This window comes from Ornithorhynchus anatinus, chromosome 1, assembly GCF_004115215.2.
Source record: "Ornithorhynchus anatinus isolate Pmale09 chromosome 1, mOrnAna1.pri.v4, whole genome shotgun sequence".
Classification (NCBI taxonomy): domain Eukaryota; kingdom Metazoa; phylum Chordata; class Mammalia; order Monotremata; family Ornithorhynchidae; genus Ornithorhynchus; species Ornithorhynchus anatinus.
Window position 1 is genome coordinate 86,138,360 of NC_041728.1, and position 17,973 is coordinate 86,156,332.

The 17,973-nt window shown below is 44.5% G+C and overlaps 1 protein-coding gene across 4 annotated transcripts in view; it reads left to right on the forward strand.

The window, feature by feature from the left end:
* Window positions 1–17,973, forward strand: part of ATP6V1C2 (ATPase H+ transporting V1 subunit C2) — a 49,560-nt gene that overhangs the window by 19,831 nt on the left and 11,756 nt on the right. For all 4 annotated transcript variants that reach the window (XM_029058680.2, XM_001505923.4, XM_001505890.4 and 1 more), the window contains 4 exons: window positions 2,429–2,523; window positions 5,494–5,585; window positions 15,620–15,718; window positions 16,164–16,232. In XM_029058680.2, coding sequence (XP_028914513.1) covers window positions 2,429–2,523; window positions 5,494–5,585; window positions 15,620–15,718; window positions 16,164–16,232 — 355 coding nt within the window. The remainder of the gene's footprint in view (window positions 1–2,428; window positions 2,524–5,493; window positions 5,586–15,619; window positions 15,719–16,163; window positions 16,233–17,973) is intronic.

Sequence of the window (17,973 nt, forward strand, 5' to 3'; positions counted from 1 at the left end):
CCTACCCTGCTTCCTCCTCCTCCTCCTTAGTCCTCTTTTCTGCTGCCAAAGGAAGTCATTCATTCAATCGTATTTATTAAGTGCTTACTGTGTGCAGAGCACTGTACTAAGCCCTTGGAAAGTACAATTCAGCAACAGATAGAGACAATCCCTACCCAACAACGGGTTTACAGTCTAGAAGGGGGAGACAGACCACAAAACAAAACAAGTAGACAGGCATCAATAGCATCAGGATAGATAAATAGGATTATAGACATATACACATCAGCATTCAACTGAGAAAGGACCTTCTTAATAGTCACCGTGGATAAAACAAACTTAACATTAAATTATACTGAGTTTGTAAATCAGGTCCTAGCAGTCCATTCCTGGAAGTAGTGACTACCAGTGAAGGAGGTACATGGGTAGCCTGAGCTCCTACCCCTGGGATCTGATTACATTTGAGGTCCAAGCGCTCAGGCTGCTCGCTACCCTGCCATCGGCCATTCTGGCACAGGAACCTGCCATTTTGGTCCCCCACTCCCTAGGATGGGTGGTCTAAGCACCTTGAAGCAGCATGGCCTAGTGGATAGAGCCCTGGCCTGAGAGTCAGAGGGACTTGGATTCTAATCCCAGCTCCGCCCTTTGTCTATGTATGTGACCTTGGGCAAGTCATTTCACTTCTCTGGTCCTCAGTTATCCCATCTTTAAAATAGGGATGAATAATAATAATAATAACATTGGTATTTGTTAAGCCTTACTATGTGCCGAGCACTGTTCTAAGCACTGGGGGAGATACAGGGTCATCAGGTTGTCCCACTTGGGGCTCACAGTCTTAATCCCCATTTTACAGGTGAGGTAACTGAGGCACAGAGAAAGCAAGTGACTTGCCCAAAGTCACACAGCTGACAGGTGGTGGAGCTGGGACTGCGAACCTCATGTGGGACAGGGACTGAGTCCAACCTGTTAAGCTTGTATCTGCCCTAGCGCTTAGTACAGTATCTAGCATGTAGTAAGTGCTTAACAAATATCCCCACGTGGGACAAGGGACTGTGTCCAACCCATTTGCTTTTAACCACCCCAGCACTTAGTACAGTGTCTGGCACATAGTATGTGCCTAAAAATTCCATAATTATTAATATATTAGTAGTAGTATTAATAAAAATGGCAAAGACACATGTTTTCCTCTGACTTCCCTCACTGGGTGACCTTGGGAAAAATCCCTTACTTTTCACATTTGTTGAACACTTCTTTGAGCAAAGCTCTGTTTGAAGCATACGAGATAATTATTCATACCCCAATCCCTGATCCATAGGGAGTTCACCATCTTCAAAAAAGAATGGGGAGAGGGAGGGACAGACAAAATCAATCAGTCAATCCTATTTGTTGAGTGTTTAATCTGTGCAGAGCACTGCACTAAGCAAAATAGCTTAACAAAACGGTGCTAATTAAGTTAATAACGATCACAACAGTAACAATCTGAGCTGCAGAACATTCCTGCTAAAGAAACAGTTTTCAGACCCTACACCGGCAGGCAGGGCGAAATAGCCACAACCTTCCCCAAGTTCCAACAGCGATTACTGGTCTTCTGCCTTTTCTAGTATGCATTACAATCCTCTAAACTGTAAGCTCCTTGCGGTCAGGGAATGGGTCTACCTACTGTTATATTGGACCCCCTCAAGCGCTTAATACAGTGCTCTGCACACAGTAAATAAAATTGATTGATTTGCATTGGTAGGTACCAAATTATTCTACCCAAACACTGAACAGTGAAATAATCAGGCAAACTCAATCTTTTTAGGTTTAAGGAAATCCAGGGAAAAGGAAGTAAACGAGCAGCAAAGTAACACTGTTCTATAAATAGGTTTCTGCAAGCCAGGAACCTCGTAATCTTTACATATTACTACATGCTGGTAATTTACATTAATGTCTGGTACCAGATTTATAAATCTTCTTGATTGGAAGATGAGAAAATGCCTCATTTTCAGTTTGTGTCAGATCTTTATTCATCCAGGTATTTATCTGCCATATTTGATTTGTTACCTGTTAAAACTGGAAATTCAGATTTTAAATGGCCCCACCTTACACACAAACACAAAATTTTTGAAAAAAGATACCCTTTTACCCTGTTTGGAGGAGCTGATAAAGCTACATTGTAACTTTCTGTAAATTTTCTCAGAGAGGGATCCTGAGATAAGAGAGTGGGAAAGAGCGATCCAAACATGGTGACCATCACGGTCATCTGTGCATTTCACCCTACGGCTTAATTTCTGTCCCTCCGGAAAGAAAACCTCTTTTGCATGGCAGTTTTCTAAAGCCTCGATCCTGTGGTGGATTGTGCTGCACTTTATGTGGCTGTTGCTTTTGGTTTGTAGTTGTACAATGTGCCGGGTGTGTTCTCTGAGGCAAGGGATGGTTAAGATTAACTTCTTGCTTTCTGTGCTTTCAGTTGACCTAACAACTTTCGTGACCCGTTTCGAATGGGACATGGCCAAATATCCAGCAAAACAGCCTCTGGTGGCCGTAGTGGACACACTAGCGAAGGTAAAAAGAAAAAAAATCAAAAGCAATTTCTAAGTATTTTTGCTGCTGGGGTACCTTTCTCAGGTTCAGCCTCGGGATTATTGAATGAATTTATCTTTTAAGCGAAATTTAAAATTTACTTCACAGGTGGGCGGTGCATAATTTGCCATTGTTTTTATGAGATATTCTTCCCCTTGACTCTATTTATTGCCACTGTTCTCGTCTGTCCGTCTCCCCCGATTAGACTGTAAGCCCATCAGAGGGCAGGGACTGTCGCTATCTGTTGCCGACTTGTCCATTCCAAGCGCTTAGTACAGTGCTCCGCACATAGTAAGCGCTCAATAAATACTATTGAATGAATGAATTTAACAAAGGCCCTACCCCCTAAACTGGTTTCCTGCCCACACAGCCTTTCAACAGATGAACCTGAAATAACTATAATATGCACCCTATAACACAGCATGTAATTGAAGTGAAACTGTGCCTGGAAAAAGTCTCGGGTTAGTAATAATAACTGTAGTATTCGTTAAGTGCTTACTGTGTGTCGAGCATTGTTCTAAACTTTGGGGAAAATACGGGGTGATCAGGTCAGACGCAGTCCCTGTTCCACACAGGGCCCATAGCCCAAGTGAGAGGGAGAACAGGTATTGAATCCCATTTTTACAGATGAGGTAACTGTGGCCCAGAGAAGTTATGGGGAAACAGCACGGCGCAGTGGGAGTCGGAAGGTCATGGGTTCTAATTCCACCACTTATCTGCTCTGTGACCTTGGGCAAGGCACTTCACTTCTCTGACTCTCAGCGACCTCATCTGTAAAATGGGACAGGGACTGTGTCCAACCCGATTTGCTTGTATCCACCCAGCACTTAGTACAGTGCTTGGTACATAATGTAAGCGCTTTACAGACACCATAGTTATTATTAAATGACCTGCCCAAGTTAAATGACACAGCAGGCCAGCAGCAGAGGCGGAATTAGAACTCATGTTCTCTGAGTCTCAGGTCTGTACTCTTTCCACTAAGGCATCCCGAGCCACCCACCCTGTTTATACCTTAGGACTTCGATTATTTTCCCAAGAGCTCTTGAACCATGTCTGATTAGAAAAGTACAGTTTTTTGTTTTACCTGTCCTGTTCTCTCCTCCCTTATCCCACCCTCCTCCCACCCTCCCACTGCCCCTTGTCCTTTCAAAAAAAACAAACAAAAACCCTTTCCTTCTTACCCACTCCCTTATCTGGGTGGGGCAGAGTGGGCCAGCACACACCTCTTTTCCATCCGTACAGCTTTGATCCAGTTCTTAAGTGCAGTGGGAAATATTTGGCAGAGTCGCCTATGGCCATTAGAGTGATCCACAGGAATGTACATGTGGGGCAAACACTGGGTGACCCCTGCCAAAGAGTGTTCTTGAGGCTTACTTCATCCAAGCCTTACTCTGACCCTGTTCCTTGGGTGTTTCATTAGAACTTTGGGTCAGATGGTATGTTGTTTGTTTACCGGATCGACGTCTGAGGTTCAACTTCGGTCTGTCTCTCCTTCTCAGGGGATGAGGGTGGAGCTCCCGACTCTGAGAAAGTTTGGAATGAGGTGGGGTTTCTCAGGACGAGGCGTTCCTTTGCATTACAAAACCGTGGTCTCCTCGGACCGGGAAGGTGTGGTGCTAGGTCTGGGATCGGTTGGGTTCCTCCCACACGTCAGAGACATTTGATGATGGCCGGGGGTCTCCCTCAAATAGGACCCCTCCTCAGTTGGAACCCGTCTCGGGTTGTGTGACGCAGAAAACTTCCCCCTTCCTGAGCCCGTTTCAGTGATCTGCGAATGACAATTGGATTAGCAGGGAACGGATCAGAAGGTTTAAAACATATCAGAGAAACAGGCCTTGCAAATCAGGTCCTTTCTAGCCCCAGAATCTGGGGCTGACACATTTCCCATGGGACTTCAAATAGCAATCATTGGTATTTATTGAGCACTTACTGTGTGCAGAGCACTGTACTAAGCGCTTGGGAGAGTACAATCTACAACATAGTTGGTAGACAGGTTCCTGCCCACGACAAGTTTACGGTCCAGAGGCTGGAGGCAGACGTTAATATAAATAAATAAATGACAGATATGTACATAAGTACCAGTCTGTAGATGGGCCAGGTGCCTGGTAAAGTCATTATGAGCAGGGATGGTGTCTGCTAATTCCACTGTATTGTACTTTCCCAAGCGCTTAGTACAGTGCTCTGCACATAGCTCTTAATAAACCCAATTGATTGATTAATTGACTTTGGTCTATGGAGCATACAAAGTGGAATGGTCCTACTTATGAGGAAAAGCTGAACCATCTGTTGGCCATCCACTGGGTTGATGAAGTTTTCAGCAGGGTAGATTAAAAACTAGAAATGTTGGACCGGGGAAGATGACTGTCAGTTGGGTAACCAGACCATGAAGGTATCCTGTCGACTTCTACAGCTGCAATGGGTTTGCGACCAAGAGAACAGTCTCCCTCAGGAACAAAGGCCCTTGTATTGATGAAAACATTCTCACCTTCCTATTTCACCACTTCAGTAGAATAATTTAGCTGACCACAACTCCGCTCCAGCAAAATCTTTCTTGAGGATCCAATTTATGGTTTGGAATTTAGCCTGAGCAAAGATGGTAACTCTTGAAACCTGTGCTTGGGTGTTATAATGGATCAGAATTAAAATTTCTGTCTTGTCAGTGGGATTCTAGACAATAACTCATTTAAAGCTGTAATATTTAACTACTGTGGATGAAAGGCGCAAAATCCAAAATCTCTCGCTAGGGATCCTAGTTAGAATCCAGGGGATCTCCAGGATTTGTCATTCGCCAATACGCAGTTTGGAAACCATTTTATGTTAAACAATGCTGGCTGCCATCTTTTTCTGATGGTAATGCTGTGGTATGGAGGGCCACCCTCACAGACCTGTACTGGGGCATTCTAACTTTTTTTAACATGCAAAGTCAACTGTCTCATCTGTTTTCACGTCTAGCAACTAGCCCAGATAGAAACAGACCTGAAAACCAGAACTGCTGCCTACAACACTTTGAAAGGAAATCTGGAAAACCTGGAAAAAAAATCTATGTAGGTATTGCTTTTTTCTGCATCTGTAGAGTAAAATTGTTTGCCTGTGCTCTTAACTGCTCCTACTTGTGGCTTTCCTGGGGTATTTACTTTTCTACTGTCTAAAAGTTTGGATATTTAACGGGGTTGTCCTCATTTTGTCAGTGCCATCGTTAATTTTTTTGAAAGTCCCAGGTAGATTGTGTGGCTCGGTGGATTAAGTTCCTCCCTCTCATTCCACCTCCAAATGCAGTCTGTCACCATATCTCAACTCCAGGACCATGGTGGTCCAGGTACTTGTGTCCCCCTCTCACCTCCACTTGACTACTTCATCAGCCTCCTCACTGGTCTCCCTGCCTCCAAACTCTCCCCTCTCCAGTCCATACTTCTTTCTTCTGCCCAGATCCTTTTCCTAAAACATCAGTCCCCACACATTTCCCCACACCTCAAAAATCTCGAATGATTGCTCATTTTTTTTTTTTTACATCAGGCAAAAACTCTTGATCATTGGCTCAATCACCTCTTGGGACAAGACTCAGCACGGTGCTTTGCACTCAGTACTATTACTCTCCCTCCCCCTTGTCTATTTTCTTCTCCCACTATATTTCACCTCTCACCTTTCAGTCATCTGAAGTTAACTTACTCACTGTGTCTCTTCTCCCTCCTCCTACTCCTTCCTGCTGCTGCCAACCTCTTACTCATACCTTCTTTCCCACTCCTGGAATTCCCTCCCCTCTTCAAATCCAAAGAGCACAGTGTTCCCCATCTTCAAAGTCCTTCTGAAGCCATATCTTCAGCAGAAGGCCTTCCAGTCAGTCAATCAGTCGATTGTATTTATTGAGCACTTACTGTGTACAGAGCACTGTACTAAGTACTTGGGAGAGTACAAGAGTACTAGAGGAGCAGCAAAGCTTAGTGGAAAGAACATGAGTTTGGGAGTCAGAGCTCGTAGGTTGGAGAAGCAACGTGGCTCAGTGGAAAGAGTCTGGGCTTGGGAGTGAAAGGTCATGGGTTCTAATGCCGGCTCCGCCGCTTGTCAGCTGTGTGACCTTGGGCAAGTCACTTCACTTCTCTCCGCCTCAGTTACCTCATCTGTAAAATGGGGATGAAGACTGTGAGCCCTACGTAGGATAACCTGATTACCTTGTATATCTACCCCAGCACTTAGAACAGTGCTTGGCACATAGTAAGTGCTTAACAACTATCAACATTATTATTATTATTCTAATTCCAACTCTGCCACTTGTCAGCTGTGTGACTTTGGGTAAGTCACTTCACTTCTCTGTGTCTCAGTTCCCTCAGCTGTAAATTGGGAATTAAGACTATGAGTCCCACGTGGGACAACTTATTTACCGTATATCTACCCCAGCGCTTAGAACAGTGTTTGGCCCATAGTAACTGTTTAACAAATATCATTAGTAATATTATTATTATTATTACAACATAACATAATTGGTAGACATGTTCCCTGCCCAAATTGAGTTTACAGTTTAGAGGACGAGCTTACTTCCTTGATTAGGGCAGGTAACATATTTATTGTTATGTTGTGCTCTCCCAAGCACTTAGTATAGTGCTTTGCACAAAGTAAGTGCTCAATAAATACGATTGAATGAATTAGTTTCTTATTCTCTCCCGGTTTATATCCCACAGCTGCCACTTTGGCATTTCTGCATCAATCAATCAATCGTATATATTGAGCACTAAGCTGTGTACAGGGCACCATACTAATCATTTGGGAGAGAACAGTATGTTGAGTTGGCCACAAGGAGTTTACAGTCTAGAAGTGGAGGCAGACATTGAAATGAATTATAGGTGTGTGTACATAAGTGCTGTGGAACCAAGGATGGGGTGAATAAGGGGTACAAATCCAAGTGCTAGGGCTATACGGAAGGGCAAAGGAGTGTCAGAAATGAGGGCTTAGTTGGGGATAGCCTTTTGGGGAAGAGGTGATTTTAATAAATCTCTGAAGGTGGGGAGTTGTGGTCTGTCAGATATAAAGAGGGAGGGAGGTCCAGGCCAGAGGCAGGATGAGAGTGAGTGGTTGATGGTGAAATAAATGAGATCAAGGTTCAGGGATTAGGTTGGCATTAGAGGAGCAAAGTAAGCATGCTGGACTAGTAGGAAATCAGTGAAATAAGATAGGAGGGGAAAGGCGATTGAGGGCTTTAAAGCCAATAGTAGAGTTTCTGTTTGATGTGGAGGTAGATGGGGAACCGTTGGGTGTTCTTGAGGAATGGGGAGACGGGTACTGAACCTTTTTAGAAAAAAATGATCCGGGCAGCCGAGTCAAGGGTGGACTGGAGTGGAGAGAGACAGGAGTCAGGAAGGTCAGCAAGGAGGCTGATGTAGTAGTCAAGGAGGGATACGATAAGTGCTTGGATCGGTGCAGTGGCAGTTTGGACGGAGGGGGAAGGGTGGATTTTAGCAATGTTGAGAAGATTGTACCCACAGGATTTGGTGACAGATTGAATATGTGGATTGAATGAGAGAGATGAGTTGAGGATAAAGCCATGATTATGGGCTCGTGAGGCAGGGAGCGGGGTGGGTCTATCTATAGTGATAGGAAGGACAAAATTTGGGTAAGAAGATGAGCTCTGTTTTGGACATGTTAAATTTGAGATGCCTGTGGCACATCCATGAAGCAATGTTCTGAAGGCAGGAAGAAATATGAGACTGCAGAGAGGGCGAGCGATCCAGGCTGGAGATGTAGATTTGGGAATCATATCATAGAGATAGTAGTTGAAGCCATGGGAGTAAATTAGTTCCCCAAGGGAGTGGGTGTAGATGGAGAATAGAAGTGGATCCAGAATTGAGCCTTGAAAAACTCCCACAGTTAGTGGTTGGAGATGGTCGGGGAGAGGGGTCTATGAAAGAGATTGAAAAGAAGCAGCCAGAGAGAGAGGAGGACCAGAAGAGAATGGTAACAGTGAAGCCAAGGTTGGATAATATTTCCAGGAGAAGGGGGTGTCCCACAGTGTCAGAGGCACCTGAGAGTTCCAGCAGGATTAGGAGAGAGTAGAGGCACTTGGATTTGGCAAGAAGGAGATCATTGGTGACCTTTAAGAGGACACGACCCAAGTAATTAAGCACTAACAACCTCCTGTTAGTACACTTGTACGTACATAACTTACATACTGTTACTAAAACTCTAACTCGTGTACATACCCCCCTTTCTTCCTTATTCATATCAGTAATTCATTTTAATATCTGTCTCTCCTGCTAAACTGTAAGATCTTTGAGAGTGGGGATTTTGTTTACAAGTTTTATGTGCTCTCATTAGCACTTAATATAATCTTCAGCAGCAAGTAGGCCCTCAATAAATGCCAATGATTGATTGGACTCCAATCCATCATCTCTAATCCTCATTAGGATAATGACTAGCTAATGCCATGTAATCATGAGAGTAACTGCCTCATCCCTAAATAGGAAATCTACCCAACAATTGCCCCTCTATCCAACTCCTCATTAACTAGAACCATTAGTTATTGGTATCTGTGTCTTAAATAGGACCGGGAATGCTTTGGATAATGGAAATCATTTTTTACCAAGGAAGACCTTTGCCCAGTATCCACATCAGGCTTTTACCAAATGAATGGTTTTGAGTTTCTCCCTTTTTCTTTCTTAATAATTGTGTGGAATTTAAGTGTAGATACCATGCCACTTCCAGCCCAATGTGGGGCTCACTGTCTAAGTGGGAGGGAGAACTGTGATTTAATCCTTACGAGGGATCCGAGGCACAGAGAAGTTAAGTAACTTGCCCAAGTTCGCCCAGTAGGCCAGTGGCAGAGCCGGGATTAAAACCCAGGTCTGCTGACTCCGAGTCCTGTTCTCTTTCCAATGGGCCATGTTTTCTTTCACCCCAGCTGAGGCTTCTCCTCTGGGCATATTGAGGAGCAGAAAATGTCGATTAAAATGAGTTGCAGTAGGAGGGATTTGACAGATCTCCCTCATTCAGTATACAACACCTGAACAATCGTTAGCCAGTCTATTCTAGGGCAAAAAGTGTTGCAGGGCAGTTGTGTTATTTCTAGTAACGATAATATCCATTAAGCATGTCCTGCCTCTTGTTGGAAGATAGGAAGGCACCAGTTCTTCTGAAGAGACCCTTGGGTGGGCAAACCCTAAGAACATCCATAACGATACTCACCACTGAGGACTAATGGGCTTAGGCCATCACATGTACACAAAAAGCATTTTTGGAGAAACCCTGAGAGAATCAACTCCAGCTCTGTGAGATGAAAAGTCGGTAAACCAAAAATTTTCCATCTTTTGGGAGACATTACAAAGCGACCGGCCCACTGGCTCCTGTCTCAGAGTCCAGCTAATTTAAAACTGCCCACCCTCCTACCCGCTTAATCAATCAGTTGTATTTATTGAGACCTTACTATGTGGAGAACACTGTACCAAGTGCCTGAGAGAGTTGGTAGTTCCCTGCCCACAATGAGCTTACGGTCTAGAGGGATGAGCTTACAATCTAGTAATAAGGGGGCCTATCCGGAGCCCTGTCACCTTCAGGATTACCTGCTGCCTCTCTCCTCTAGATTATAAACTTGTTGTGGGCAGGGAACGTGCCTACCAACTCTGTTAAATTAGACTCTCTCAAGTGCTCAGTACAGTGCTCTGCCCACAGTAAGTGCTCAATAAATACCATTGATAGATGATTGGGGTAGCTGGGGCTCCAGAGGCATCGCGGGGAGGCATTCAGCCTCTTGGCCTGCAGGTAGGGGCTGTGGCCCAGGCTACTCCCGACTTTGAGTGACTGCTCAGAACGTTATTGAGCAGATGCTGTTCGGTCTCTACTTTCCTGTGGGGCAAAAGCTAAAGTGATGAACTGCAGGAGCTGGGGGAGGCAGAGGTGGGAATGGAAAAAGAGATGAAACATTTTACTACAGGTTTGAAAAATAAGTAAAATTCTTGTTCCTTCTTATTTGTGATTTATGCATTGCGAGCATTCGTTAAGCAGCGGTGAAATACACCTCTTTCTAGGCACTGGAGAGGCTGCAGAGGAGTGCTTAGTACAGTGCTCTGCACACAGTAAGTGCTCAATAAATATGATTGAATGAATGAATGAACTCCTATAAGGCAGGGTCCTCTGTCCTCACCAGACTAATGAGTGTCATCGCTAGTATTTAGCCATCAACAAGCCAGAATGAACAGTCTTCTGGGAGGGAGGGAAATACATTGTACTCTCCTGAATACTTAGTTCTCTGCACAAGGTAGGCACTCAATAAATGTTATTGATTTGTTGATAATTGACTAGCACAGCTTTCAGAAGATTTTCTCCAACATGTAAATGGCCTCATGCCTGTCCTGGGCCAAGGGTTAGAGGCTCCCAGATGCAGTCGGGCAGCAGAATAAACTAGTGTGAGAGGATGGGAAAAAGTGCTAATAATAATAATAATAGTGGTATTTGTTAAGCGCTTACTGTGCCGGGTACTGTACTAAACGCTGGGGTAGAAACAAGCAAATCTGGTTGGACACAGTCCCTGTCCCACACGGGCTCACAGTCTTCATCCCCATTTTACAGATGAGGTAACTGAGGTACTGAGACACAGATGAGGTAATTGAGGCACAGAGAAGTCAAGTGGCTTGTCCAAGGCCCCAATACAGATAACTGACAGAACCAGGATTAGAACCCATGACCTTCTGATGCCCAGACCGGCGCTAGAAAGCCTCTCCATAATAATGATAATAATAACTGCGGTATTTGTTAAGCGCTTACTATGTAGCAGGCACTGTACTAAACACCGGGGGTGGATACAAGCAAATCGGGTTGGATACAGTCTCTGTCCCACGAGGCGCTCACAGTCTCAATCCCCATTTTACAGTTGAGATAACTGAGGCCCAGAGAAGTAAAGTGACTTGCCCAAGGCCACACAGCTGACAATCCCTTCTCTTCTCTCTCTCTCTCCACCACCCCACCAAACCCACACACATTCCACTTCCACCTCCCGACACCCCTAAGGCTGCAGACAACTCGGAATGTGTCTGTTTATTGTTCTATTGTACTCTCCCAAGCGCTTAGCGCAGTGCTCTGCCCTCAGTAAGAGCTCAATAAATATGACTGAGTGTTCCATAGGGTAGAAGGGGCCTGGTCTATGGCTGAGGCTCCTCTGGGTGGAGAATGGTCGCTTCCTGCTCTGAAAGGAACTGAATTTCTCATTGCCAACCTGGAAGTCCAGAAGCACACTTGGTTACGTGCGCTACGCTGTTTGCCCAGCATAACATCATGATGAACATTTGAACCTTTTGCAGAAATCAGTGTAACTAGGGTGTGTCCCTGACCCCCATGGACAGACCCTCTCCTCTCCCAACACACACACACACACACACACACAACACACAACACACACACACACTTTCTCTAGAGCTGATGCATGCCCCTCCCTGGACTCTGTAAACACAGGTGCCGCTGCCTACCCATGAGATTCCAGGTCAGGGAGCTGAGACAGAGAGAGACAGGTTATTACTAACCTAAACATTAAGTTGTCCCGTGTCATATCTGTACCAGTCAGGGAACAGGCCAGATGAAAACCAGAATGACTTGCACAAAACTGAGCAAAATGGCCCCAAGCCAGGTGTTTTCCCCATGGACTGCCTTTTGGCAGAATGATAACACTGGTGCCGTTGAGGCGTCTGGGAGCTGATGTTTTAGAATAAGCTACACTTCTCTAACTCCCTAAATAACAGTTACTATATACATAGCAGGTTATCATTTTGGTCAACAAGTAAGTTTTATAATGAAAAAGAGATTTTTCACAGCAGATGTGAAGTCATTATGGTGTGCTAATTCTTAAAGCAAATTTTAAATGGAATCATAAGCCTAATGTGGTGGCAGGTGATGGATTTTCAGGTGTTGTTCAAAAGGTCAGGACTCAGTATATTGGAGATTCAGGTAGTTAATCACGTTGCCCCCTCCTACCTCTCCTTGCTGCTTTCCTAATACAACCCAGTCCATACATTTCGCTCCTCTAATGCCAACCTATACACTATACCTTGATCTCGTTTATCTCGCCACTGACCTTTTGCCCACAACCTGTCTCTAGCCTGATTTGCTGCCGTAATTCACTCCTCTACCAGCTCCAAAGCACTTACGAACGTGTCCATAATTTATTTATTTTCATTAGTGTCTGTGTTCCCCTCTAGACTGTGAGCTCGTGGTCAGGGAATGTGTCTACCAACTCTGTTATTTTGTACTCTCCCAAGTGCATAGTACAGTGCTCTGCATACAGTAAATGCGTAATGAATATTCATTGACTCCTCCTCCCCTCCCCATTCCCCCTGCTCTCACCCTCTGCTCTTCCCCCTTCCCCTCTCCACAGCACTGTGCATAGTTGTATGTATTATTTATTACTCTATTTTTTTTTAATGATGTGTATATATCTGTGATTCTGTTTATCTTGATGATATCTACACCATACTACTTGTTTTGTTTTGTTCTGTTTTAAACTTTGCTGTCTCCCCCGTTTAGACTGTGAGCCCGTTATTGAGCAGGGATTGTCTCCATCTGTTGCCCGAATTGTACATTCCAAGTGCTTAGTACAGTGCTGTGCACATAGTAAGCGCTCAATAAATACTATTGAATGAATGAATGTATGTATTTTAAAATATGATTCGTATTTATTGAGCATTTAGTGTGTGCAGAGCACTGTACCAAGTGCTTGGGAGAATACAATATAACAGAGAAGACACATTCCCTGCTCAGAACAAGCTCACAATCTAGAGGGGGAGACAGACATAAATAGAAATGAATAAATTACATTTATGTACATAAATGCTGAGGGCGAGGTAAATAAAGGGAGCAAATCCAAGTACAAGGGTGATACAGAAAAGAGTGGGAGAAGAAGAAATGAGCTTAGTCAGGGAAGGCCTCTTGGAGGAGATGTGCCTTCAGTAAGTGGGGGAGAGTAATTGTCGGTCAGATATTAAGAGGGAGGGCATTCTAGGCCAGAGGCAGGATGTGGGAAAAGGCTCTGTGGTGAGATAGATGAGATCAAGGTACAGTGAGTAGGTTGGCTTTAGAGGAGTGACTTGTGCAGGCTGGGCTGTAGTAGGAGGGCAGAGAAGGGTAGGAAGGGCAAGGTGATTGAGAGCTTTAAAGCCGACGGTGAAGAGTTTCTGTTTGATGCACAGTTGGATGGGAATCTGCTGGAGGTTCTTGAGGAATGGGGAAATATGGACTGGAAGTTATTGTAGAAAAATGGTCTGGGCAGCAGAGTGAAATATGAATTAAAGTGGGGAGAGGCAGGAGGCAGGGAGTTCAGCAAGTAGGCTGATGCAGAAATCAAAGCCGGCTAAAATAAATGCTTGGATAAAAACCTCCAGTGGTTGCCTATCAACCTCCACTCAAAACAGAAACTCCTCACTCTAGGCTTCAAGGCTCTCCATCACCTTGCCCCTTCCTACCTCTCCTCCCTTCTCTCTTTCTACCGCCCACCCCGCACGCTCCGCTCCTCTGCCGCCCACCTCCTCACCGTCCCTCGGTCTCGCCTATCCCGCCGTCGACCCCTGGGCCACATCCTCCCGCGGTCCCGGAACGCCCTCCCTCCTCACCTCCGACAATCTAATTCTCTTCCCCTCTTCAAATCCTTACTTAAAGCTCACCTCCTCCAAGAGGCCTTCCCAGACTGAGCTCCCCGCTTTTCCCTCTGCTCCCTCTAACCCCCTTTCACCTCTCCGCAGCTAAACCCTCTTCTCCCCCCTTTCCCTCTCCTCCTCCCCCCTCCCGCCCCACCCCCTCAGCACTGTACTCGTCTGCTCGACTGTATATATCTTTATCACCCTATTTATTTTGTTTATTTTGTTTAATGAGATGTACATCACCCTGATTCTATTTATTTGCCATTGTTTTAATGAGATGTTCTTCCCCTTGACTCTATTGCCATCGTTCTTGTCTGCCTGTCTCCCCCCATTAGACTGTAAGCCCGTCAAAGGGCAGGGACTGTCTCTATCTGTTGCCGATTTTTACATTCCAAGCGCTTAGTACAGTGCTCTGCACATAGTAAGTGCTCAATAAATACTATTGAATGAATGAATGAATGAATGAATGAACATGGTAGCAGTTTGGATGGACAAGATAGTGTGGATTTTAGTAATGTTGTGAAGGCTGAACTGATAGAATTTAGTGACAGATGTGGGTTGAATGAGAGAGAGGAAAATGCCAAGGTTACAGGCTTGCGAGATAGGAAGGATGGTGGTGCTATCTACGGTGAGGGGAAAATCATAGGGAGGACAGGGTTTGGGTGAGATGATAAGGAGTTCTGTTTCGGACAGGTTAAGTCTGTGGTGTGGGCAGGACATCCAAGTAGAGATATCTTGAAGGCAGGAGTAACTGTAAAACTGCAGACAGGGAGAGAGATCAGGGCTGGAAATATAGATCTGGGAATCATCGGCAGAGAGGTGATAGATGAAACCATCGGAGTGCATGAATTCTCCAAATACGCATTCTTGCACTTGTACTATATTTCTCTGGGACCAAGCTGATGGTTAGTTAACTCTTTATAGACCAGATCTTAAAATTTCAATCCCAGCAATTGCCTCCAAATACTGGCACTGAGATCGTGTCCTTCTCTCTTCCCCTCTTCACCTTTTCCTTCCTTCCCTCTCTCAAATGGTATTACGCATTGGCGGTGGAACTTCTGAAAGTAAGTGCCTCAGGAAGAATAAAATCATGGTTTATGTCTCTGATGTTGTCACTCAGTATGTCTCATTTCCTAATGCCTTTTCACTCCATCTCCACCTGCTGCCACCTTTGATCAGTGTAAAAAAATATGTGATTCCAAAATAGGGCTGTGGGACAGTAAAAAGAAAAAATAGTGGGGATAATTGGAAGTTGGGCAGAGATTGTTGTATACCTACAATGGAAGCAGGGAGGAAAAATGTAGCTACAACTGGTAATAAAAAGTGAATGGAAAAAAGGAAGAGAATATGCATATCAATATACACATAAATGCTGAGGGTTTAAGCACAGTGTGTCTGTTATGGATGTGAAATAGAAGTTTCCTGGACTTTTTATCAATCGATTATGGAAATTTTCTATTGAATTTTTATTTCAGGGGAAATCTGTTTACTCGAACCCTTGCTGATATTGTGTCCAAAGAAGATTTTGTGTTGGATTCTGAATATCTCATCACTCTCCTGGTGATAGTTCCCAAGTAAGATAATTATGTATTTTCAGCCAACACTGTGGAGTCCTCTCTGTATTTCATATTCTAACTCCTCAGTGGGACCAAGCCCAAGGTTGCCAGAAGGAGCCTCGCTGCCTTGTTAGTTCCTGAGGGGAATTTTGGCCCCTTTGCAGCTGCTGGTTGGGGACTGGGAAGTTTGTGGCAGTGGGGGAGAGAGAGAGAGAATGAGAGTGAATTCCAAGGGCAGAACTTCATCCAACAGTAAGCTCCATTGGCTCCTTATGGAGAGAAAATATGTCTACCAACTCTGTTGTATCTCCCAAGTGCTTAGTACAGTGGTCTGCATCATAATAAGAACTCAATAAATACCACTGATTATAAAACTTCTAGTACATCATGGGCTCTTGAGAAATATTAAGGGGTAATGATCCTCCTTTTAGAAACTAAATCTATTGATTTCTATTGTTCAAAGGACAAGTTACGCACAGTGGCAAAAAACATATGAATCGCTCTCAGACATGGTGGTGCCTCGGTCAACCAAGTAAGTGAAAGTAACTCTTGTGCTTTACCCAGAATTTCACATCATTTTCCCCCTTGTTCCCTGGAATCGTTTGTGAATGTTCACCAAGGCTCCATAGGTCCTACTTTTGGAAAAGCCTGTGTCCTAGTGGCAGAGCAGAGGACTGAAAGTTTCCTCATCTATAAAATTTCTATTCTCTCTTTCCTTTAAACTGAGAGCCCAGTGTCTGACAGAGACTATGTCCAATCTGACTGTATTTTATCTACCCTAGTGTTTAGTACAGTGCTTGGCACCAATTAAGTGCTTAATAAACTATTATAATTATAATAATTATAAGAAGAAATGGTAATGAGTGGAAACAGACTTGAAAAGGGGAGAGGAAGAGGTTGTGGAGTGCGCAGAAGGATTGTATTGGGTGGTTGAAGCAAACTTTATAGAGAGGTTCAGAAATCTATTAGCCCAAAGAATATTCATTAAGCGGCCTGCACTTGCCAATATCACTAAACCCTATCACCCCCATGTTGCTGGGCCAAGAGAACAGCAGCACATTTATGGATCTGGTTTATCCACCATCACAAAATTGCAATGCAAGGACAATAATCAAGCAATTAATCATTGGTATTTATCGCTATGGGTTGGACACAGCTGGACAGCGTAAGGCGAAAACAACAACAATTTATTGAGCACTTAATATGATTTGTGCATCTGGATTCCCCACAGTCACAAAATAATGACAGTAATCAATCATTGGTATTTATTGAGCACTTAGTTTGTGCAGAGCACTGTTCTATCCACTGGAGAGTACAATACACATTTCCTGCCCATAAGTGAGTAGAACAGGGCTTTGTAACTTCCCCTTTGGTTCCTGCCCCTGCTTGATTTATTTTGGGTCACTTGTTTTGATTAATTTTAGGCCTGTGGGCAAGTTCTTATTTCCATGATTGAATATAAATGAACCCATTTAGTCACTCAGTTTCTCCATCTGTAACAACCTGCTACCACTTTAATCCAATCACTCATCCTAGCCCGCCTTGATTACCGTATCAACCTCCTTGCCGACCTCCCAGCCTCCTGTCTCTCCTCACTCCAATCCATACTTCCCTGCTGCCCACATCATTTTTTTTACAAAGACATTGAGGACATGGTTCTCCACTCCTCAAGAACTTCCAGTGGGTGCCCATCCACCTTCGCATCAAATAGAAACTCCTTACCGTCAGCTTTAAAGCACTCAATCACCTTGCCCCTTCCTACTTCACCTGGCTATTTTACTATAACCCGGCCCACACACTTTTCTCCTCTAATGCTAACCTTTTCACTGTGCCTCGATCTCATCTATCTCACCACCCACCTCTCACCTTCCTTTGGCCTGGAACGTCCTCCATCCTCATATCCAACAGTTACTCTCCTCCTCTTTGAAGTCTTACTGATGGCACATCTCCTTCAAGAGGCCTTCCCTAAATCCTCTTTTACTTCTCTTCAGCTCCCGTCTGTGTGGCTCTGACTCACTCCCTTGACTCATCTCTCCTCCCATCCCCACAGCACTTATGTACAAACGTGCAGCGTGGCTCGGTGGAAAGAGCACGGGCTTGGGAATCAGAGGTCATGGGTTCGAATGCCACTCTGCCACTTGTCAGCTGTGTGACTGTGGGCAAGTCACTTAACTTCTCTGTGCCTCAGTTCCCTCACCTGTCAAATGGGGATTAAGACTGTGAGCTTCACGTGGGACCATCTGATTCCCCTGTATCTACCCCAGCGCTTAGAA